Source organism: Bufo bufo, chromosome 4, assembly GCF_905171765.1.
Source record: "Bufo bufo chromosome 4, aBufBuf1.1, whole genome shotgun sequence".
Lineage (NCBI taxonomy): Eukaryota > Metazoa > Chordata > Amphibia > Anura > Bufonidae > Bufo > Bufo bufo.
The window spans coordinates 618,828,472-618,853,672 of record NC_053392.1 but is presented as its reverse complement, the minus strand read 5'-3'; the positions used below and the strand labels follow the sequence as shown (position 1 = coordinate 618,853,672).

The 25,201-nt window shown below is 43.8% G+C and overlaps 1 protein-coding gene across 1 annotated transcript in view; it reads left to right on the top strand.

Moving 5' to 3' along the window:
- The window catches only part of LOC120999685 (zinc finger protein OZF-like), a 101,305-nt gene that overhangs the window by 7,867 nt on the left and 68,237 nt on the right, over nucleotides 1-25,201 (top strand). Inside the window, exon 2 of the mRNA XM_040430702.1 lies at nucleotides 12,170-12,293. Within this exon, the coding sequence (XP_040286636.1) occupies nucleotides 12,209-12,293 (85 nt within the window). The 5' untranslated portion in view covers nucleotides 12,170-12,208. The remainder of the gene's footprint in view (nucleotides 1-12,169; nucleotides 12,294-25,201) is intronic.

Below are 25,201 nucleotides of genomic sequence, written 5' to 3'. Positions count from 1 at the left end.
ACAGCTGATAGTCCTACTGAATAGACTGTTAGAATTTGTATTATGGCAAAAAGCAGCTAAGTAAAGAAAAACGAGTGGCCATCATTACTTTAACCACCTCCGGACCGCCTAACGCAGGATCGCGTTCCGGAGGTGGCAGCCCTGCGCAGAGTCACGCATATATGCGTCATCTCGCGATGGGCGAGATTTCCTGTGAACGCGCGCACACAGGCGCGCGCGCTCACAGGAACGGAAGGTAAGAGAGTTGATCTCCAGCCTGCCAGCGGCGATCGTTCGCTGGCAGGCTGGAGATGTGTTTTTTTTAACCCCTAACAGGTATATTAGACGCTGTTTTGATAACAGCGTCTAATATACCTGCTACCTGGTCCTCTGGTGGTCCCATTTGTTTGGATCGACCACCAGAGGACACAGGTAGCTCAGTAAAGTCCCACCAAGCACCACTACACTACACTACACCCCCCCCCCCCCCGTCACTTATTAACCCCTTATTAGCCCCTGATCACCCCTGATCACCCCTGATCACCCCATATAGACTCCCTGATCACCCCCCTGTCATTGATCACCCCCCTGTCATTGATTACCCCCCTGTAAAGCTCCATTCAGATGTCCGCATGATTTTTACGGATCCACTGATAGATGGATCGGATCCGCAAAACGCATCCGGACGTCTGAATGAAGCCTTACAGGGGCGTGATCAATGACTGTGGTTATCACCCCATATAGACTCTCTGATCACCCCCCCTGTCATTGATTACACCCCTGTCATTGATCAACCCCCTGTAAAGCTCCATTCAGACGTCCGCATGATTTTTACGGATCCACTGATGGATAGATCGGATCCGCAAAACGCATCCGGACGTCTGAATGAAGCCTTACAGGGGCGTGATCAATGACTGTGGTGATCACCCCATATAGACTCCCTGATCACCCCCCTGTCATTGATCACCCCCCTGTAAAGCTCCATTCAGATGTCCGCATGATTTTTACGGATGCACTGATAGATGGATCCGATCCGCAAAACGCATCCGGACGTCTGAATGAAGCCTTACAGGGGCATGATCAATGACTGTGGTGATCACCCCATATAGACTCCCTGATCACCCCCCTGTCATTGATCACCCCCCTGTAAAGCTCCATTCAGATGTCCGCATGATTTTTACGGATGCACTGATAGATGGATCCGATCCGCAAAACGCATCCGGACGTCTGAATGAAGCCTTACAGGGGCATGATCAATGACTGTGGTGATCACCCCATATAGACTCCCTGATCACCCCCCTGTCATTGATTACCCCCCTGTAAAGCTCCATTCAGATGTCCGCATGATTTTTACGGATGCACTGATAGATGGATCGGATCCGCAAAACGCATCCGGACGTCTGAATGAAGCCTTACAGGGGAGTGATCAATGACTGTGGTGATCACCCCATATAGACTCCCTGATCACCCCCCTGTCATTGATTACCCCCCTGTAAAGCTCCATTCAGATGTCCGCATGATTTTTACGGATGCACTGATAGATGGATCGGATCCGCAAAACGCATCCGGACGTCTGAATGAAGCCTTACAGGGGCGTGATCAATGACTGTGGTGATCACCCCATATAGACTCCCTGATCACCCCGCTGTCATTGATCACCCCGCTGTCATTGATCACCCCCCTGTCATTGATCACCCCCCTGTCATTGATCACCCCCCTGTCATTGATCACCCCTCTGTAAGGCTCCATTCAGATATTTTTTTGGCCCAAGTTAGCAGAATTTTTTTTTTTTTTTCTTACAAAGTCTCATATTCCACTAACTTGTGTCAAAAAATAAAATCTCACATGAACTCACCATACCCCTCACGGAATCCAAATGCGTAAAATTTTTTCGACATTTATATTCCAGACTTCTTCTCACGCTTTAGGGCCCCTAGAATGCCAGGGCAGTATAAATACCCCACATGTGACCCCATTTCGGAAAGAAGACACCCCCAGGTATTCCGTGAGGGGCATATTGAGTCCATGAAAGATTGAAATTTTTGTCCCAAGTTAGCGGAACGGGAGACTTTGTGAGAAAAAAATTAAAAATATCAATTTCCGCTAACTTGTGCCAAAAAAAAAAAAATTTCCAAATTTCCAAAATGGGGTCACTTGTGGGGTAGTTATACTGCCCTGGTATTCTAGGGGCCCAAATGTGTGGTAAGGAGTTTGAAATCAAATTCAGGAAAAAATGAGGAGTGAAATCCGAAAGGTGCTCTTTGGAATATGGGCCCCTTTGCCCACCTAGGCTGCAAAAAAGTGTCACACATCTGGTATCCCCGTACTCAGGAGAAGTTGAGGAATGTGTTTTGGGGTGTCTTTTTACATATACCCATGCTGGGTGAGATAAATATCTTGGTCAAATGACAACTTTGTATAAAAAAATGGGAAAAGTTGTCTTTTGCCAAGATATTTCTCTCACCCAGCATGGGTATATATAAAATGACACCCCAAAACACATTCCCCACCTTCTCCTGAGTATGGAGATACCAGATGTGTGACACTTTTTTGCAGCCTAGGTGGGCAAAGGGGCCCATATTCCAAAGAGCACCTTTCGGATTTCACAGGTCATTTTTTACAGAATTTGATTTCAAACTCCTTACCACACATTTGGGCCCCTAGAATGCCAGGGAAGTATAACTACCCCACAAGTGACCCCATTTTGGAAAGAAGAGACCCCAAGGTATTCGCTGATGGGCATAGTGAGTTCATAGAACTTTTTATTTTTTGTCACAAGTTAGTGGAATATGAGACTTTGTAAGAAAAAAAAAAAAAAATCATAATTTTCCGCTAACTTGTGACAAAAAATAAAAAGTTCTATGAACTCACTATGCCCATCAGCGAATACCTTAGGGTGTGTACTTTCAGAAATGGGGTCATTTGTGGGGTGTTTGTACTGTCTGGGCATTGTAGAACCTCAGGAAACATGACAGGTGCTCAGAAAGTCAGAGCTGCTTCAAAAAGCGGAAATTCACATTTTTGTACCATAGTTTGTAAACGCTATAACTTTTACCCAAACCATTTTTTTTTTACCCAAACATTTTTTTTTTATCAAAGACATGTATAACTATAAATTTAGAGCAAAATTTCTATATGGATGTCGTTTTTTTTGCAAAATTTTACAACTGAAAGTGAAAAATGTCATTTTTTTGCAAAAAAATCGTTAAATTTCGATTAATAACAAAAAAAGTAAAAATGTCAGCAGCAATGAAATACCACCAAATGAAAGCTCTATTAGTGAGAAGAAAAGGAGGTAAAATTCATTTGGGTGGTAAGTTGCATGACCGAGCAATAAACGGTGAAAGTAGTGTAGGTCAGAAGTGTAAAAAGTGGCCTGGTCTTTCAGGGTGTTTAAGCACTGGGGGCTGAAGTGGTTAAGAAATGAAGGTCAGTCAGTCAGCCGAAAAATTGGGAAAACTTTGAAAGTAAGGGCTATTTGGCCATGAAGGAGAGTGATGGGGTGCTGCGCCAGATGACCTGGCCTCCACAGTCACCGGACCTGAACCCAATCGAGATGGTTTGGGGTGAGCTGGACCGCAGAGTGAAGGCAAAAGGGCCAACAAGTGCTAAGCATCTCTGGGAACTCCTTCAAGACTGTTGGAAGACCATTTCAGGGGACTACCTCTTGAAGCTCATCAAGAGAATGCCAAGAGTGTGCAAAGCAGTAATCAAAGCAAAAGGTGGCTACTTTGAAGAACCTAGAATATGACATATTTTCAGTCGTTTCACACTTGTTTGTTATGTATATAATTCCACATGCGTTAATTCATAGTTTTGATGCCTTCATAGTCATGAAAATAAAGAAAACTCTTTGAATGAGAAGGTGTGTCCAAACTTTTAGTCTGTACTGTATATTGCCGTTTCTTCATATATTCTGGTAGTACGCCTGATGAAGGGACTGGTGATGTCTCGAAAGCTCGCTATGTAACTTCATTACTTCTATTTTTGTTTTATCAAGCTGGCAATACTCTTATTTTGTTTCTCTTAGGCCTTATGCACATGAACGTATTTTCTTTCCGTGTCCGTTCCATTTTTTTGAAGACAGTATGCGGAACCATTCATTTCAATGGCTCCGCAAAAAAGACCCCGAAGTTACTCGTGTGTATTCAGTTTCCGTTTGTCCGTATTTCCATTTTGCAAAAAAATAGAACATGTCCTATTATTGGCTGCATTATGGACAAGGATAGTACTGTTCTATTAGGGGCCAGCTGGACCGCAAAATACATACGTTCGTGTGCATGAGCCCTTAATGAGAGCACTAAACTAGTCTGCATACCATCGGGACTTCAGGACCTTTGATGATGTCATGATCATGTGATCAGTCACATGAGGGGAGGAGTAAAGCAGTGGAGGTCTTTCACTGTGTAGCACTTCCTGTCATGTGACCAGTGTGACGTCATCGCAGGTCCTGCAGCCCCAGGAGGTGAGATCTGCAGGTCAGTTATTGGACTTGGTTCTGGGTTTATTAGAATGGAGCGGTTCTATAGGTGACATATAGCAGGTCCAGCCAGCAGGGGGCAGCACCGGCCATAGAGAGTCTCTGCTCACACAGTCTGGAGGTCAGGAGGGGAGTTCTCCTCAGACATGTCTGCTCTCCCCCTGGAATATTAGGAGACCCCCAGACCCCTGTAAGAGGGGCTGTTCTCCTGGATTAGAGGGGTCTTCCATCACACAATGTTGTGATATCACTAGGATATGGAGTCAGTGTGTGGTCGGTCGGGACAACATCTTACATTCCTCCCAACTTTTAAAAAACACAAAGGGCGCAATTTTGGGCATGCCTCTAACTCCGCCCAAAGCATAACTATACACACCTAGTTCCCTTAATGCCCCTACATACTAATCATTACCCCTTTGTGCCAGCACAAAATTATAATGCCCACATTGTGCACCCTTCACACTAGTTATGCCCACACAGTGTCCTCTTCACGGTAGTTATACCCAGATGTGCCCCCTTCACAGTAGTAATGCCCACATTGTGCGCCCTTCACAGTAGTTATGCCCACATTGTGCCTCTTTCACAGTAGTTATGCCCACATTGTGCCCCTTTCACAGTAGTAATGCCCACATTTTGCCTCCTTCACGGTAGTAATGGCCACATTGTGCCCCCTTCACAGTAGTTGTGCCAACATTGTGCGCCCTTCACATTAGTTATGCCCCCTTCACAGTAGTTATGCCCACATTGCACTGCCTTCACAGTAGTAATGCCCACAATGTGTCCCTTCACAGTAGTTATGACCACACTGTGCCCCCTTAACAGTAGTTATGCCCACACTGTGCCCCTTCATAGTAATGCCCACACTGTGACCCTTCACAGTAGTTATGCCCACCCTGTGCCGTCTTCACAGTGGTTATGCCCACTTCACAGTAGTTATGCACACATTGTGCACCTTTACAGTAGTAATGCCCACAATATGTCCCCTTCACAGTAGTTATGCCCACACTGTGTCCCCCTACAATAGTTATGACCACATTGTGCCCACTTCACTGTAGCAGTGTTCACATTGTGCACCTCTCACAGTAGGTATGGCCACATTGTGCCCTTCACAGTAGTAATGCCCACAATGTGCTTTCTTTACCGCAGTAATGCCCACACTGTGCCCCCTTCACAGTAGTTATGACCACATTGTGCCCTTCACAATATTTATGCCCTGATTGTGCCTTTACAGTAGTAATGCCCACATTGTGATCCCTTCACAGTAGTAATGCCTATATTGTGCCCCTTTCACAGTAGTAACGCCCACATTTTGCCCCTTCACAACAGTAATGCCCATATTGTGCCCCCTTTTCAGTAGTTATGCCCACATTGTGCCCCTCAGTAGTAATGCCCATGTTGTGCCAACTTCACAGTAGCAATGCCCACATGGTGCGTCTTTTACAGTAGTTATGCCGGCATTTTTCCCCCTTCTCAGTAGTTATGCCCAGATGTGCTCCCTTCAAAGTACTTATGCCCACATTGTTCCCCTCAGTATTAATGCCCACATTGTGCCGCCTTCACAGTAGCAATGCCCACATTGTGCGTCTTTTACAGTAGTTATGCCGGCATTTTTCCCCCTTCACAGTAGTAATGCCCACAATGTGCCCTCTTCACCATAGTTAAGCCCACACTGTGCTCCCTTCACAGTAGTTATGCCCACACTGTGCCCCCTTCACAGTAGTACTTCATGTCTCTTCATGAACTCTATTCCCACAGAGATTCATCTGAAGATCTTATCAGCTGTATTCAGGATCATAATCCCTGACAAGCAGAGAGGAGGATGAGGCAGCTCTTTGAAGTAACTTGTACTCCTGTGTGATTAGGACAGGTTCCGTGGGTACTAATAGGACGGCGGCCATTTTATTTCCCTGATGATTGCTCCCCAGACAAAACGAACCATTATATCTAAATGAAAGGTATTTGGGAATATATTTATAATAAAGTAATATTTAAGTATTTTCAGTCATTTTATCTTCTTCCCAGAGAACCCCTTTAAAGAGACATATTTGGATTACTTAAACAGATTAACTCCTTCCATAAATGTTTCCACAGGATCAGAGTCCTAGAGGTCCCACAAATGAAGGGAGGTGGCAAGGTGGACTGATGGCGATATGTATCTGGATCATCTGACCGCGAGTAACCACGACCAAAAGGTTTTCACTGGTATTTGAATATTATTACCGCGTGACCCCCTCCATTTTAGTTCCTGTTTCATTAACCCTTTCAGGACACAGCCATTTTCCACCTTCAGGACCCAGCCTAATTTTGCAAATCTGACATGTGTCACTTTATGTGGTGATAACTTTAAAACGCTTTTACTTATCCAAGCCATTCTGAGACTTCTGAGTTTTCTCGTCACATATTGTACTTCATGACAGTGGTAAATTTGAGTAAAAATTTACCCAAAATTTTGAAAAATTAGCAATTTTCAAAAATTTCTAATTCTCTACTTTTAAAACAGATAGTGATACCTCCTAAAATAGATATTACTTTACATTTCACATATGTCTACTTCATGTTTGGATCATTTTGTAAATTACATTTTCTTTTTTTGGGACGTTAGAAGTTTAGAAGCAAATCTTAAAATTTTTCAGAAAATTTCCAAAACACACTTTTTAAGGACCAGTTCAGGTCTGAAGTCACTTTGTGAGGCTTACATAATAGAAACCACCTATAAAAAGCCCCATTTTAGAAACTACACCCCTCAAGGTATTCAAAACTGATTTTACAAATTTGTTAACCCTTTAGGTCTTCCACAAGAATTAAAGGAAAATGTACAGTTGTGTTCAAAATTATTCAACCCCCACTGAAATTGAGTGTTTTGGCCCCAGTTTGACATTGATTTTGATCATTTCAGTCATCTTGTAAGTCAGACAAATATAACATAACATTTATAATGAAATAACCACAAATGTCTTTTCTGTGCTCACATCATTATCAGTTTTATTCAGCCCCCAAGTGACATTCAATCTTAGTACTTAGTACAACATCCTTTTCCAGTTATAACAGCTTTTAAACGTGAAGCATAGCTTGACACAAGTGTCTTGCAGCGATCTACGGGTATCTTCGCCCATTCTTCATGGGCAAAAGCCTCCAGTTCAGTCACATTCTTAGGCTTGCGCGCTGCAACTGCTTTCTTTAAGTCCCACCAGAAGTTCTCAATCGGATTTAAGTCTGGTGACTGCGATGGCCACTTCAGAATGTTCTAGCCTTTAATCTGCAACCATGCTCTAGTGGACTTGGAGGTATGCTTGGGATCATTGTCCTGTTGAAAGGTCCAACGTCTCCCAAGCCTCAGGTTTGTGACGGACTGCATCACATTTTCATCCAATATCTCCTGGTACTGAAGAGAATTCATGGTACCTTGCACACGCTGAAGCTTCCCTGTACCTGTAGAAGCAAAACAGCCCCAAAGCATGATTGACCCCCCGCCATGCTTCACAGTAGGCAAGGTGTTCTTTTCTTCATAGGCCTTGTTCTTCCTCCTCCAAACATAGCGTTGATCCATGGGCCCACAGTTCTCATTTTGTTTCATCAGTCCACAGAACACTTTTGTGGTTTGTCCACATGACTTTTGGCATACTGCAGTCGACTCTTCTTACTCATTGGAGACAGCAAGGGGGTGCGCCTGGGAGTTCTGGCATGGAGGCCTTCATTACGCAGTGTGCCCCTTATTGTCTGAGCTGAAACTTCAGTACCCACATCTGACAAATCTTTTTTCAATTCCTCAGCAGTCACACAGGGACTTTTCTCCACTTTGCGCTTCAGGTAGCGCACAGCAGTCGAAGTCAGCATCTTCTTTCTGCCACGACCAGGTAGCGTTTCAACAGTGCCCTTTGCCTTGAATTTGCGAATGATGCTACCTATGGTGTCTCTTGGTATGTTTAACATCTTTGCAATCTTCTTATAGCCATTGCCCTTCCTGTGAAGAGAAGTCACCTCTTCTCTTGTCTTCCTGGACCATTCTCTTGACTTCACCATGTTTGTAAACACACCAGTAAATGTCTAGAAGGAGCTGAGTATCACAGTCCTTTTAAATCTGCCTAATTGGTGCTTATTATGCTTGATTGCTGCTCCTTGACATCCACAGGTGTTTTCAATACCTGATCGAAAACACTTGAATGAACCTCTGTTCTTAAGAGTGGTAGTCTTTAAGGGGTTGAATAATTGTGTAAATGAAGAAATCACAAAAAAATAATTTAATACTGTATTACAAAAACAATTGATGTCATTTTAGTTGCATTTGGTTCTTTAAAAAGTCCTTGTAAGATTTCATTCTGAACACAATTACAAATGTACACTAAATTCCCTAAAACCCTTTACAGCATTGGGGGTTGAATAATTTTGAACACAACTGTAGATGAAATTTCAGAATTTCACTTCTTTGGCAGATTTTCAATTTTTTCCAGTAACAAAGCAAGGGTTAACAGCCAAACAAAACTCAATATTTATTGCCTTGATTCTGTAGTTTACAGAAACACCCCACACGTGGTCGTAAACTGCTGTACGGGCACACGGCAGGGTGCAGAAGAAAAGGAACGCCATATGGTTTTCGTAAGGCAGATTTCACTGGAATAATTTTAAGTTGCCATGTCACATTTGAAGACCCCCTGATGCACCCCTAGAGTAGAAACTCCAAAAAAGTGACCCCATTTTGGAAACTACAGCCCTCAAGGTATTCAAAACTGATTTTACAAACTTTGCTAACCCTTTAGGTGTTTCACAAGAATTAAAGGAAAATGTAGATGAAATTTTAGAATTTTACTTTTTTGCCAGATTTTCCATTTTAATCAATTTTTTTCCACTGACAAAGCAAGGGTTAACAGCCAAACACAACTCAATATTTATTACCCTGATTCTATAGTTTACATAAACACCCCATATGTGGTTGTAAACTGCTGTACATTTTTTGTGAGGCAAGGTAACAAAAAATAGCTGTTTTGGCACAGTTTTTATTATTTTTTATTTACAATGTTCATCTGACAGGTTAGATCATGTGGTATTTTTATAGAGCAGGTTGTTACGGACGCGAAAATACCAAAATCTGAAAAAAAATATTTCTTAGTGTCTCCTTATTCTGAAAGCCATAGTTTTTTAAAATTTTTGGTCAACTGTCTAATGTAGGGGCTCATTTTTTTCGTTATGAGATGACGGTTTGATTGGTACTTTTTTAGGGTGCATATGACTTTTTGATCGCTTGGTATTACACTTTTTGTGATGTAAGGTGACCAAAAATGGCCTTTTTTAAACACTTTTTTTAATTTTTTTACGGTGTTCACCTTAGGGGTTAGTTCATGTGATATTTTTATACAGCAGGTTCTTACAGACGTGGCAATACCTAATATTTAAACTTTTTTTATTCAACTTTTACACAATAACAACATTTTTTAAACAAAAAAAAAAATCATGTTTTAGGGTCTCCATATTCTAAGAGCCATATTTTTTACGGTGTTCATCTGAGGCTGAGGGGTTAGGTCATGTGATATTTTGATGGAGCCGGTCGATACAGATACAGTACAGACCAAAAGTCTGGACACACCTTCTCATTCAAAGAGTTTTCTTTATTTTCATGACTAAGAAGGCATCAAAACTATGAATTAACACATGTGGAATTATATACATAACAAACAAGTGTGAAACAACTGAAAATATGTCATATTCTAGGTTCTTCAAAGTAGCCACCTTTTGCTTTGATTACTGCTTTGCACACTCTTGGCATTCTCTTGATGAGCCTCAAGAGGTAGTCCCCTGAAATGGTCTTCCAACAGTCTTGAAGGAGTTCCAAGAGATGCTTAGCACTTGTTGGCCCTTTTGCCTCCACTCTGCGGTCCAGCTCACCCCAAACCATCTCGATTGGGTTCAGGTCCGGTGACTGTGAAGGCCAGGTCATCTGGCGCAGCACCCCATCACTCTCCTTCATGGTCAAATAGCCCTTACTTTCAAAGTTTTCCCAATTTTTTGGCTGACTGACTGACTGACCTTCATTTCTTAAAGTAATGATGGCCACTCGTTTTTCTTTACTTAGCTGCTTTTTTCTTGCCATAATACAAATTCTAACAGAATATTCAGTAGGACTATCAGCTGTGTATCCACCTGACTTCTCCTCAACGCCACTGATGGTCCCAACCCCATTTATAAGGCAAGAAATCCCACTTATTAAACCTGACAGGGCACACCTGTGAAGTGAAAACCATTTCAGGGGACTACCTCTTGAAGCTCATCAAGAGAATGCCAAGAGTGTGCAAAGCAGTAATCAAAGCAAAAGGTGGCTACTTTGAAGAACCTAGAATATGACATATTTTCAGTTGTTTCACACTTGTTTGTTATGTATATAATTCCACATGTGTTAATTCATAGTTTTGATGCCTTCATAGTCATGAAAATAAAGAAAACTCTTTGAATGAGAAGGTGTCTCCAAACTTTTGGTCTGTACTGTATGTCTACTTTTCTTATTTTCCCTATTTTTAATTTTTAAAAAATGTACTTTATTTTGGGAAAAGGAAACTTTTTTCTTTTTACTTGAAACTTAAATTTTTTTATTATAAAAAAACTAACTTTTTTTTTTACTCTTAATATTTGTCCCACTGTGGGACCTTTTTCAGGCTTTGATCCCTGTTTTAATTCAGTACAATACATTATGTATTGTACTGAATTGAATTGTCAGCGTCTTACACAGTAAGACACTAACAGTTGCCTAGGAGACCCAGCAATCAGGCTGGATCTCCTGGGCTTCCGTAGCTGGCAGGCTCCGATGCCTGTGGAAGGCATCAGGGTTGCCAAAATATATTTTGAATTCACGCCGTGGGTTTCAGTAGTAGATTATTCGAAGTTATGTTTTACAGCTTTTTTTTTTTTTCAGTGAAACACAATCCTGTAAAGTGTATCATTTACTCTCAGTGAAATATATATAGAATAAGATAATACACCGTAAAGGAATTGTGAAATTGCGTGTTTTTTTTTAGCTTTCTATCCCTCTAAAAAAATAATAGTTAGTCAAGTTATATCTACCCCAAAATTGTCCTGTAAAAAAACAAACGGTCATACGGCGACATCCACAACCCCCCCCCCCCCCCCCCCCCCACAAAAAAAAAAAGGATGAACAAAACTGACAGGTGAAATCCCCAAATTGTCAGATCATTAAGGGGTTAATCAGAACCCACCGGTTATTTTCCCCATAGATGACTATTTACAGAGCTGTTAACGCTAGATGTCTGTAGTTATATAATACAGGTGTGTAGACCGCTATAGGGTAAGGATCTATATACCTGTGTGTCTATAGAGGTGTAATGGGGCTGATTGTTTGGAGATCTTCTTCTTCCATATGTAATTTTGCTCTCAGGACTCTCTGCTTTTTAAAGACAATGGTCCTTTCCATCAGTGACCCACCAAAGTTGGAGAAGGACAGAGACCACATGGCTGCAAGGATATTAGACCTCACCCTGGAGATCATCTCCTTGATAACTGGAGAGGTGAGAGTCTCACATGACATCACTCTTATCTCTAGTAATAAACCAGGGAAATGACTGGAAAGGTGAAGGATTCTTAGAATCTCTGTAGTGATCGGCGTCTCCCCATACACAGGATTACACAGTAGTGAAGAAGTCGTCTGGTGAGTGTGTGACACCCCGTGTGTCAGTAGGATGGAGTAGGACCCAGGACTTGTGTTGTCAGGTTCCTATAAGGTGTCAGGATGTCGCTGTCTATTTCTCCATGGAGGAGTGGGAGTATTTAGAAGGACACAAGAATCTGTACAAGGACGCCATGATGGAGAATCACCAGTCCCTCACATCACCGGGTAAGAGGAGACCTTCCATGACTGTAGAGGGGAGAACAGTTTTGAAAGATTCCCCCCCAATTACACTCAACCCATTAGCTGTTTTTCTTCTTATCTGCTGAGCTACAATCTTGTTACCACTGGTGCAAATAACACAGATAAAACATTGTCTTAAAAACACTGAAAAAATAAACCATACTAAATAATATCACCAAACAGCCCAAACTATAAAATTATCATATTGTTTTAGGGCTCGTTCACATGACTGGTTTGTTTCCTGTATTTTTGTTCTGACAGAGGACCAGAAAACAGAGAGAAAATGATCTGTTTTTGCTATGAAATATAAGCTAGAATGCCACAAAAAGTTTGGGATATTTGGCTTTCGGGTGAAATTTAAGTAAATCGTACAAAGTTCCCGCTCCAGTGATATTATATCATGAAAGTCGGGCATTTAAGTGGAAGCAGCAATGGTGATTTCCTCATCTCATACAATTTACTGAAACAAAAGCCCACACCAGTGCTGGATATACCCCCACAAAAATGTCAGTGTCTCAATAACTTATCATGTGGCCTTTTGTGACCAAAATTGTCAGATCATTAAGGGGTTAATCAGAACCCACCGGTTATTTTCCCCATAGATGACTATTTACAGCGCTGGTAACGCTAGTTATCTGTGTATCCGTAGTTATATAATATAGGTGTGTAGACCGCTATAGTGTAAGGATCTATATACCTGTGTGTCCAGAGAAGTGTAACAGGGCTGATTGTTTGGAGATCTTCTACCCTCCTTGTTTCCCTCAGGTTTCTTACGTACAGGACTCAACTTTTTAAAGATGATGGTCCTTTCCATCAATGAACCACCAAGGATGGCGAAGGACAGAAACCACATGGCTGCAAGGATATTAGACCTCACCCTGGAGATCGTCTCCTTGATAACTGGAGAGGTGAGAGTCTCACATGACATCACTTTTATCTCTAGTAATAAACCAGGGAAATGTCTGGAAAGGTGAAGGATTCTTAGAATCTCTGTAGTGATCGGCGTCTCCCTATACACAGGATTACACAGTAGTGAAGAAGTCGTCTGGGGAGTGTGTGACACCCCGTGTGTCAGGAGGATGGAGCAGGACCCAGAGCCCCATCACCGAGCCTCCACCTCATTCCCTGATACATGAGCAGAAGATCCTAGAACTTACCACCAGGATCACTGAGCTGCTGAGCGGAGAGGTGAGCGCTGCTGGGAATGCTGGGACACTTATACAATAATGCCAAGGGAGGGGTCTGGTAATGACTGTATCCTTGTGTTGTCAGGTTCCTATAAGGTGTCAGGATGTCGCTGTCTATTTCTCCATGGAGGAGTGGGAGTATTTAGAAGAACACAAGGATCTGTACAAGGACGTCATGATGGAGAATCACCAGTCCTTCACATCACCGGGTAAGAGGAGACCTTCCATGACTGTGGAGGAGAGAACAGGTTTCAGAGTCAGATTCCCCATCATCTGATTATCACATATAAGACATTGTTTGTTAGGACATAGCCAGTCATAGGTGTTTCTATAGTGTAGTCCTCTGAAGAAATTAGATGTTATTTTCCAATTGAAACGTGTACACACATCTTTGGTTCACTAGCTTCTTGGCCCTAGTGTCTTCCCAGTACACTAGTCTACCACCTGCCTAGGATTATATCTACAGCATCCTAGCCAGATGTTAGGGACAGCCCAGAGGCATCGCTCTTATCAGTGAGGGTGCACCACCTCCCTGGATGTAAAGTATAGGCCAAATAGGTACAACTAGGGGAAGCAACCTAATCCTGCCTTGACCCACTCTGCATAAATTGATTGGTTCATGTATGGGCTGGATCTACAGGAGTTGACCAAGGAACCTCTAGCAATGTGGGTTAGAACCTTTTAAGTGGTGGACACCAGGGTCGTTGCTAGGGTCTCAAAAGATCCGGGGCCCAAGCCCCAACGAATATGGCCCAATTCTCCCCTCAGCACACTGCATTTTGCTGTACTTGCTATACAGCAGCACGTACCTCTCACATCCAGGGCCTCCCAGGTGACGTCTCCTCTGATGTAGATCTTCTCTGCCATCATCTTCTCCATTCTGTCCGGACAACTTCTTTCAGCCGCTTCTCGTCTCTGCAGAGTGTGACACACAGACATCTTAGCTTCCTCACTTTTCTATCATCCTCCCCCAACCTGGAGTCCTCACAGTGTTATCCTGCTGCTCGCTGTGCTCCCCCAATACCTCCAAATACTGTCCTGAAGAAATAATAGTGTCATACAGGTAGTACCCCCCCCCCCCACACACACACCTATAGTAATCGGGCTCCTCAAAGTCCCACCAATAGTTAGTAATTCTCTTCTAGAATGCCACTATTAGTAATACTGCCCCCTACAGTGCCCCCATTATTCATAATGCCCTCACAGAGTCTCCAGTAGAAATAAGGCCCCCTAATGTTCCCCCAATGGTAATAAAAGTATCTACAGACCCCTCAGTAGTAATAAGGCCCCCATAACGCTCTTAGTAGAAATAAGACGGATCTTTAAGTCCCTCCTTATGCCCCCAGTAGTAATAAGAACGCCTAATGTCCCCTGGATTTATAATACCCCTACAGTGCCCCCAGTATTTATACTGCCCCCTATTGTTATAATGCTCACCCTTAAAGGGAACCTGTCACCGGGATTTTGTGTATAGAGCTGAGGACATGGGTTGCTAGATGGCCGCTAGCACATCCGCAATATCCAGTCCCCATAGCTCTGTGTGCTTTTATTGAGTTAAAAAAAACTATTTGATACATATGCAAATTAACCTGAGATGAGTCCTGTATGTGAGATGAGTCAGGGACAGGACTTATCTCAAGTTAATTTGCATATGTATCAAATATTTTTTTTTTACACAATAAAAGCACACAGAGCTATGGGGACTGGGTATTGCGGATTTCCTAACGGCCATCTAGCAACCCATGTCCTCAGCTCTATACACAAAATCCAGGTGACCGGTTCCCTTTAAGTGCCCCAAGTATTATTAATGTCCCCTGTAGTTATATTCCTCCCTCCACCATACAGTCCCATGTAAATAACACCCCTCTCTATCTACAGCCCCCTCCAAAATACAGTCCCATGTAAACAACATCACCCCCTTCCTCAGCCACCTCCAACACACAGTCCCATGTAAATAACATCTCTCCCTTCAGCCCTAACATACAGTACAGACCAAAAGTTTGGACACACCTTCTCATTCAAAGAGTTTTCTTTATTTTCATGACTATGAAAATTGTAGATTCACACTGAAGGCATCAAAACTATGAATTAACACATGTGGAATTATATACATAACAACCAAGTGTGAAACAACTGAAAATATGTCATATTCTAGGTTCTTCAAAGTAGCCACCTTTTGCTTTGATTACTGCTTTGCACACTCTTGGCATTCTCTTGATGAGCTTCAAGATGTAGTCCCCTGAAATGGTTTTCACTTCACAGGTGTGCCCTGTCAGGTTTAATAAGTGGGATTTCTTGCCTTATAAATGGGGTTGGGACCATCAGTGGTGTTGAGGAGAAGTCAGGTGGATACACAGCTGATAGTCCTACTGAATAGGCTGTTAGAATTTGTATTATGGCAAGAAAAAAGAAGCTAAGTAAAGAAAAACGAGTGGCCATCATTACTTTAAGAAATAACGGTCAGTCAGTCAGCCGAAAAATTGGGAAAACTTTGAAAGTAAGGGCTATTTGACCATGAAGGAGAGTGATGGGGTGCTGCGCCAGATGACCTGGCCTCCACAGTCACCGGACCTGAACCCAATCGAGATGGTTTGGGGTGAGCTGGACCGAAGAGTGAAGGCAAAAGGGCCAACAAGTGCTAAGCATCTCTGGGAACTCCTTCAAGACTATTGGAAGACCATTTCAGGGGACTACCTCTTGAAGCTCATCAAGAGAATGCCAAGAGTGTGCAAAGCAGTAATCAAAGCAAAAGGTGGCTACTTTGAAGAACCTAGAATATGACATATTTTCAGTTGTTTCACACTTGTTTGTTATGTATATAATTCCACATGTGTTAATTCATAGTTTGATGCCTTCATAGTCATGAAAATAAAGAAAACTCTTTGAATGAGAAGGTGTGTCCAAACTTTTGGTCTGTACTGTACATTCCCAGTTAAATAACCACAACTCCCAGCATTGCTCTGCCTCTCCCTTCACTTTCCTCTCCTCATGTAAAGACCTCACCATAGCTTCTTCTTTACTACTTCTCCTCTTCACTGCCGTCCTCTCCTGTACTGGTCACATGAGGGTGACATCATCGCAGGTCCTCAACCACTGCCTGTTTTATTGGTCACATGACCTCTGATGTCATCACAGACCTTCAGGTCTTCCAGTGCATTAGATGCAATTGTATTGACGTCTTCAGGACAGCAATACAGTTGTATCTAGCAGGCAGGCAGAACATTCGGGGCCTGGGACAGAACATCAGGCGCCCAGGCCGCGAATGTTTTAACCTAGCAACTCCCCTGGTGCATACATTTTAGTATATATTAGGTTTTATCCCAACATTGTTTTCTACTCCCAATTACACCCATTACTTCCCCATCATCTGATCATCATATAGACAATGTATTCAGTCACTGTGTGTATTTCCTATAGATGGATCCAGTCAGAGAAATCCACCAGAGAGATGTCCCAGTCCTCAGTATTCCCAGGACTGTCCAGAGGAGAAACCAAATATCCGACTGGATAATCAGGTAGGTGAAGCTGAGGTTTCTACAAATCCTCTATAGACTGATGTAATGGAGCTTTCTACTGACCTCCCCCAGCAGCAGTGGCGTATACTGTAGGCTCCATTGCATCTTATTATTGTTGACCATATATGGTTTCTGGTGTCAAAAATTTCCACCTTTTGGACATCTACTTGGCAATTGAGATTCAATGTGGATAAATTAAATTTGTACTGTAGAGATGTAAATTAGGGATGAGCGAATCGACTTGGGATGAAACATCCAAAGTCAATTCGCATAAAATTTTGTTTTAATACTGTACGGAGCAGGAGCTCCGTACAGTATTAGAATGTATTGGCTCCGATGAGCCGAAGTTATTGCTCCGCGAAGTCTCGCGAGACTTCATGCAATAACTTCATAAATTAATTTGTACTGTAAAAAACCATTTCCCGAACTTGGTTTTTAAGTGGTACCTTGGAACCGAACCTGAGTTCGGGAATTGGTTTTCTTCGCGAAGCAATAACTTCGGCTCATCGGAGCCAATACATTCTAATACTGTACGGAGCTCCGTACAGTATTAGAACAAAGTTTTATGCGAATCGACTTAGGATGTTTCATCCGACGTCGATTCGCTCATCCCTAATGTAAATCATAGACTAACAGCACAATGCCAGTCAGCTGCATCTAAGGAAGAATACTGACAAATCCAGAGTCATTGGGAGTTAGTTTAAAAAAAGACTGCGTCAGTTTTTTGGGCTTAAAAAAAAAAAGTAGCAATTTTTCTCAAAGGGCATTTTTTGCGTATTACAATAATTTATACCACAAAGCGCCAAAGATGATATCTGAAATCTGCTCCAGTTCGGAGCTTGTGTAGATTTTAGTTTCTGGTGCAGACAGCACAGATGTGACAAAGTTATTAAGATGCGCAGATCTCTTACCCTGGCGGCCATTTTACTGCGACTGGCGTGTGAAATGCCGGAGTTTAGTAAATGGCCCTCATTGACTCACTCGTCAGGTAGAGAATCTTGATGCCGGCCACCACAAAGGCCAAGAGCGAAAAAGGTTCAGTCTCTAGTGTCAATAAAAGTAATTTTTTTTACTGTAAGACCCCTTTCACACGATCGTTAGGAGGCGTTCAGTGAAACTCACAAGATTTCGCAAGAAAGTTCAATCCGTTTCATCTGCAGTTGTGCCCAGTGCGGGTGCAATCAGTTTTGATGCGTTTTTCACACGCGTGATAAAAAAAAAAAAAAACGGAAGACTTAGGCCTCATGCACACAGCCGTTGTTTTAGTCCGCATCCGAGCCGCAGTTTTGGCGGCTCGGATGCGGACCCATTCACTTCAATTCCGTAATGCGGACACTAATAAGACATGTTCTAATTTTTGCGGAACGGCCACGGGGACACGGAATGCACACGGAGTCATTTGCGTTTCTTGCAGCCCCATTGAAATGAATGGTCCCGCGGGCCACAAAATAATGCAATTTGCCAACCACAAAACATCCAGCGGTCGTGTACACGAGCCCTTAGGTTCATGACTTCTAACGTTTTTCTTTTAACCTGGATATGAGATAAACTCCGGTTCCTTTTTCATGTCTCAACAGGAGATTTCTGGTAGAACGACGAGTGGACCTGGAAAACCCGTATCCGTGAATGGTGAGAGCTTTGTCTGTAGATTTCTTCATTCATGAGATAAGCGATAGGAATGGTCTTATTATATGGACTGATCATTGGGTCAATTATCAGAAATAAATGTGAGTAGAAACTCTCATCCCCGATAACTGTAAAGATACCTGCTCATCGGGTGATTGTGTCTTTCGGAGGCGCGCAGATCGTCCTGTATGATAAACATGGGTCTGCTGCCCAGAAATAGTGATTCTCTCAGGAGACAAGTAGCGGTTGATTGCGGCATGTACATTTTCTTATCTGATTGAATATTCATTTTCTTTGCATGATTATTGTTAAAGGGGTATTCCCATCTCAGACAATGGGGGCACATCGCTAGGATATGCCCCCATCGTCTGATAGGTGCAGGTAGCGCCGCTGGGACCCGCACCTACAATGAGAACGGAGCTGGGAAATGAACGGAGGGCGCACTGCGCCCTCCATTCATTTCTATGGGGCCGCCGAAAATAGCCGAGTGCTATTGCAGTCTGACCCATAGAAATGAATGGGAGCATGGGCCGCGCATGCGCGGTGCGCTCCCATTTACTTCTATGGGAGCAGCGCTTGGTTGTGGACGGACCCCGGGGTCCTCCAGCCACAGCGCTCCCCCGATTCGTTCTCGTTGTAGGTGCGGGTCCCAGTGGTGGGACCCGCACCTATCAGACAAATAGGTATGCCCCTATTGTCTGAGATGGGAATACCCCTTTAAGAGTCGTACAGGAGGCACTACTTCAGATGCAGGAGACGGCACACATGACGGCACATTGACTCCTTTTTTATTTTTTAACTGTAAATTTTTATTATTTCAAACGTACATATTTTCAACCATCCAAAAAGAGAATAAAGATGGTACATTAGAGCATATTCAGCGCTATCCGGAGGATCTCCGGGATGGGAAGAATCGCAGAATCAGCTTATACAGCAGAACAAATCCCAAAGATTCAATACGAACAGCCATGACAAAGGACAAGACAAAACATAAAGAAAAGTAAACGATTAGGGGAAGTAAGGGCTCTTTCACACGAGCGGTTGCCGTGCGTGGAATCCGCTGCGTCAAAGACAGCCAAGCCCCACTCCGGACAGCAGAGACACGGAGCAGTAACATGATTGATAATGCTCCGTGCCTCTCTGGGATCTTTTTACTACAAAACCACAGTGAGATAAAGATAAACAATCATGTTAAAGAGGACCTTTCATTACGATAAAAAAAAAAATAATAATAAGTATACAGACATGGAGAGCGGCGCCCAGGGATCTCCCTGCACTTACTATTAACCCTGGGCGCCGCTAGGGATAGCGGGCTGGAGGGGTTAAATTTTTTTTTTAACTCACCTTAATCCACTTGATCGCGCAGCCCGGCTTCTCTTTTGTCTTCTTCTTTGCTGTTTACAGGAATAGGACCTGTGATGACATCACTGCGCTCATCACATGGTCCATCACATGATCCATCACCATGGTAAAAGATCATGTGATGGACCATTTGATGAGCGCAGTGACATCATCACAGGTCCTATTCCTGTGAACAGCAAAGAAGAAGACAGAAGAGAAGCCGGCTGCGCGATCAAGTGGATTCCGATCGATCCCCATTCCGATCGTCTCCTAGCAGCGGTGTGTGAAAATCGCTCAATATAGAGCATGCTGCGATTTTCACGCAACGCACAAGTGATGCGTGAAAATCACCGCTCATGTGAACAGCCCCATAGAAATCAATGGGTCCGGATTCAGTGCGGGTGCAATGTGTTCAACTCACACATCGCGCCTGTGTGGGCCTTAAAGGGACACTCTATTCTTCATCAGTCAGTAACTAGCCAGCTTGGAGTAATTAAGGCACATTTCCTTTGGGAAGGTGCCTAAGCAATAGGTTCTAGTCCACAAGGGACTGGATTTGACCCTCTGCTGCCAGACAAGACCTCTGCATTATCTCGGTTCTCATCCTAGACTGGCCACCCTGACCTCGACCTTTTATCACATTGCACAAGCTGTCTGTACCTGGCTATGGTTTTGCCTGATCCCTTGATGCTTGGCACCGATGGCTCTTGAGTTAGTGGCCTGGTGGTTCCCCTGCAGCAAAGTCCAGATCCTTGTAGAGGAGTTAGGGGGTGAAAACCTGGGTCGGGGGGCACTTAGATAACACCTTTAGGCATAGCTGCACACCGGATCCACATATGCTGCTTAACACAATTACTTTTTGCGTATTGGAACCTTGTGTGGTCTTCTGTGCCCGAAGAAGATCCGTTTGTGGACTGTGACTAAATGTCTCATCTACCACTTCTCCTGTAACCTTCACTATTAGGGCTTAGTCATAAAGATGGAGGGTAAATGGCCAGTTCCATGTAAATGTCCCATCATCTGCAAGGACTATTCTGCCTGCATTTGGTCTGAGCCTGAACTATGATACCATTTGACTTTTTTGGTCAGGACCTGGTTATTACCTAAAAGTTGCAGTAACTTATTTTACTTGGATGCAGCTCACTACACTTCCATTTTATAGTGTATGACAGTATTTTATATAATATTATATATAAAGGCTATGTACACCTTTGGGGACATTTTTATTATTATTGCATTATACTTATTTTGAGCTGTACAGAGCTCACATGCTCTACTAGCTACCTATGGATTTTTTTTCCTTTCAGTCATCTGAGGAGCAGAGAGACTCCTTATCTCTACTCTCTGACCTTATCAATAGTGTTGAGCGAACTTGTGTTTTAAGTTTGGCGTCTAAAGTTCGGGTTATCGAAGAATCGCGTTATGGATTCCGCTACCACGGATCATAACGGAATTTAGAATCCATAACGCGATAACCCGAACACAAGTTCGCTCAACACTACTTATCAACACTCATTACAGCTCAATTCTTATCTTACTGATAAGAATGTGGCTTAACCCCTTAACGCCCAGCACCGTACATGTACGGCACCAATGTCCACGGGGCTCTGGGGAACGAGCAGGGGGGGCACCATGACTGCTCTTATCAGAAGGCAGCCATGCCAAGTAAGGGCAGCATGGTGATGCACCGCCCCCCTGCAGCTCCAAGTGCTGCGATTGGCCGATCAATGAGAGCGGCACATCGCAGCGCAGAAAGCTGTCAGAGGTATCGGGGAGGGTCGGGAGGAGGTCAGGGTTAGGTGGCAGGGGCTGAACAAGTCAGAACCGGTCATCTCCGAGGTGAGGCAGGGGACACCAGTGTTTTGGGTCCCCTGCCAGTGCTGCTATTAGCTGGAACAACGCTCCAGCCAATGGCAGCGCTATAGCTGCACAGGAAGAGGCAGAACTTCCCTGCATGCAGCCATTCTAGCTGGTGACTGCGTGCAGAGAGGTTCTGTCTTCTCTGTGCTGCTTGTTGGCTTGCTGGGACTTGTGGTGCATACCACTGCGATTTAACCCCTTTCCTGCTGAAAAGAAGAAGAACATCTGGAATAGCTGCACAGATTTTTTTTTTCATTTGCAGTCAGGGGCGGACTGAGAACCCTCATGGCCCCCCGGGCAAAATAAATCAAGAGCCCCCTTCCAGGCCCCACCCATGTTCCGCCTCCAGTCACACACATGTTCCGCCTCCAGCCACGCCCATCTCCCTCCCCAGATCCTGCTCAAGGACCGTGGTTCCCCCACCATCTGCCACCCGCCCGTGGCCTGCTGCACCCCTTGGCCGTCCTCACCCAGCTCTGAATCCTCCTTCTGCAAATGGCAGGGGGAGAGGAGCCAGAGCATCTACTCTCCTACATAGCGCCCCATACCTCTTACATCCAGTAATGTCACCTCTGATGTAGACGTTCTCTTTCCTCATCTTCTCCACCAGACCACCATGATGATTTTTCAGCCATCTCCCGTCTCTGCAGAGATTGACAAACAGACATTAGTTTCCCACATTTCCATCATCTTCACGTCTTCTGAACACCCTTTCCGGCCACCTCCAATACTATACTGCAGAAACAGTCCCCCTGGAAATAATACTACCACACAGATAGTGCCCCCAATGCTGTGCCCGCTGTGCCCCCAATACTATACTGCAGAAACAGTCCCCCTGGAAATAATACTACCACACAGATAGTGCCCCCTTCAACAATTATTGGCACACAGTGCTCTAGACACTAATAGTATAAAGATAATGTCCCCCAAAAATAATTGTGCTAAGCTGATACTATGCCAGGGTGCCCCCCAGAGTAACAGTGCTCCCCAAAATCCCACCAATAGAAATAATTATCTGCCAGAGCACACTTGGTAGTAATAATGCCCCCATAGTGCCCTTACTAGTGATCATGTTCCTCATAGCCCCCCAGTAGTAGTAAAGCTCCGCATAATACCTCCTAGTAGTAATAATTCTCCTTATAATATGACAGTACATGAAATACCCTCGCTTAGTGCCCGCAGTTGAGCTAATGTCCGCATAATGTATGCCAGTATAAAATACCCCTATATAGTGCCCCAGTAAATGCCCTCATAGTGCTCATCTCCCCCTTCCCCATAGTGTCCCCCATAATGTGTCCGTAAAAAATGCCCCTTCTTAGTGCCACCAGATGCCCCAATAGTGTTCCCAAAAAATGCCCCATAGTGCCGCTCTCCCCTATAGTGCCTCCCATAATGTGCCAGTAAAAGATGCCCCCTTAGTGCCACCAGATGCCATAGTGCCCCCCATAATGTGCCAATAAAAAAAGACCCCTTTAGAGCCCCCACTTCCCCATAGTGCCCCCAGATAATGCCCCTATAGTGCCGCTCTCTCTTATAGTGCCCCCCATAATGTGCCAATAAAAAAAAGCCCCTTTAGAGCCCCCAGATGCCCCCATAGTGCTCCTCTCCCCCATGGTGTCCACCCCCCTTAATGTGCCACATGCCCCCATAGTGCCAGCTCCCCCCAAAAAAAAAAACACAAAACACTAATACTTACCTCCATCAGCAGCGATGCGATGCAGGCCTCTTCCGGCCTGTGTCCCCCGCTGTGTGCTGCCCGGCTCAGGCGCCGCGATGATAATGACGTCATTACGCCGCCTGAGCCGGCCTCTGATAGACGCCTCTCCCTCCCCTGCCGCAGCACAGGCATCTGTATCGCTGTCCTTCCCCCACCACCACCTGAGGAATTAAAAAAGAATATAAAAAAAATGATTGACTGCAGGCCCTCCGAAGAGCCCGACCGCTCAGTCCGCCCCTGTTTGCAGTTGTTCCAGCTCCCTAAACCACCCTCCGTCCCTGTCCCTTCGCGTCCCCCCCCAGCCCTCCCCCCGTCCTTTTTTTACGGGCGCTATTTGTTCCGTGCACTTTTTTTTGGTCTTTTTATTTTATTTTTTACCATTTTCTAGCTCTGCACCACTTTTTCTGCGTGCGAGCTGTGACCGCCAAGTGCTGTTCAGTGCGTACCTGCCTGATCAGCACCTGAGGATTATTTGTGTTTAAAAGAAGAAAAAAAGTTGTTAGGGCTTTATATAAATAGTCCCAGCAAGTGGACTGAAACGTCGCAAGGGTGAATAAAGATCCACTATTTTTCACCAACAGATGTGCTGCGGTGTCTTTCCTTGTTTTATATTGTACACCTTGGTAAGGTGTTCACACCGCTGGCACCCATCGGTTTGTTACTAGGTGTGCTGCCCTGATTCTACAAAGTCTATATATATATATATATATATATATATATATATATATCCAACATGTGTTAAATACATTTATTTGGATTATATATATATATATACACATACATAATCAAAAAAATGAACAGCACCTCCAGAGATAATTGCAGGTGCAAGCTACCATAGCAACTGTGTAGAAAAACAGGTGAATGTGTGAACAGGGTCAAATACATGACTACGATACTTACTATTAGGCCTCTTTCACACGGGCGTTGCGGGAAAATGTGCGGGTGTGTTGCGGGAACACCCGCAATTTTTCCGCGCGAGTGCAAAACATTGTAATGCGTTTTGCACTCGCGTGAGAAAAATCGCGCATATTTGGTACCCAAACTTCTTCACAGAAGTTCGGGCTTGGGATCGGTGTTCTGTAGATTGTATTATTTTCCCTTATATCATGGTTATAAGGGAAAATAATAGCATTCTGAATACACAATGCATAGTAAAACAGCGCTGGAGGGGTTAAAAAAATAATAATAATAATTTAACTCACCTTAGTCCACTTGATCGCGTAGCCCGGCTTCTCCTTCTGTCTCCTTTGCTGAACAGGACCTGTGGTGACATCACTCCGGTCATCACATGGTACGTCACATGATCTTTTACCATGGTGATTCACCATGGTAAAAGATCATGTGACGTACCATGTGATGACCGGAGTGATGTCATCAAAGGTCCTTGACCTATAATGAATGCTCACCACAGGTCCTGTTCAGTAAAAGAGACAGAAGGAGATGCCGGCTACGCGATCAAGTGGACTAAGGTGAGTTAAATTATTATATTTTTTTTAACCCCTCCAGCGCTGTTTTACTATGCATTCTGTATTCAGAATGCTATTATTTTCCCTTATAACCATGTTATAAGGGAAAATAATAATGATCGGGTCTCCATCCCGATCGTCTCCTAGCAACCGTGCGTGAAAATCGCACCGCATCCGCACT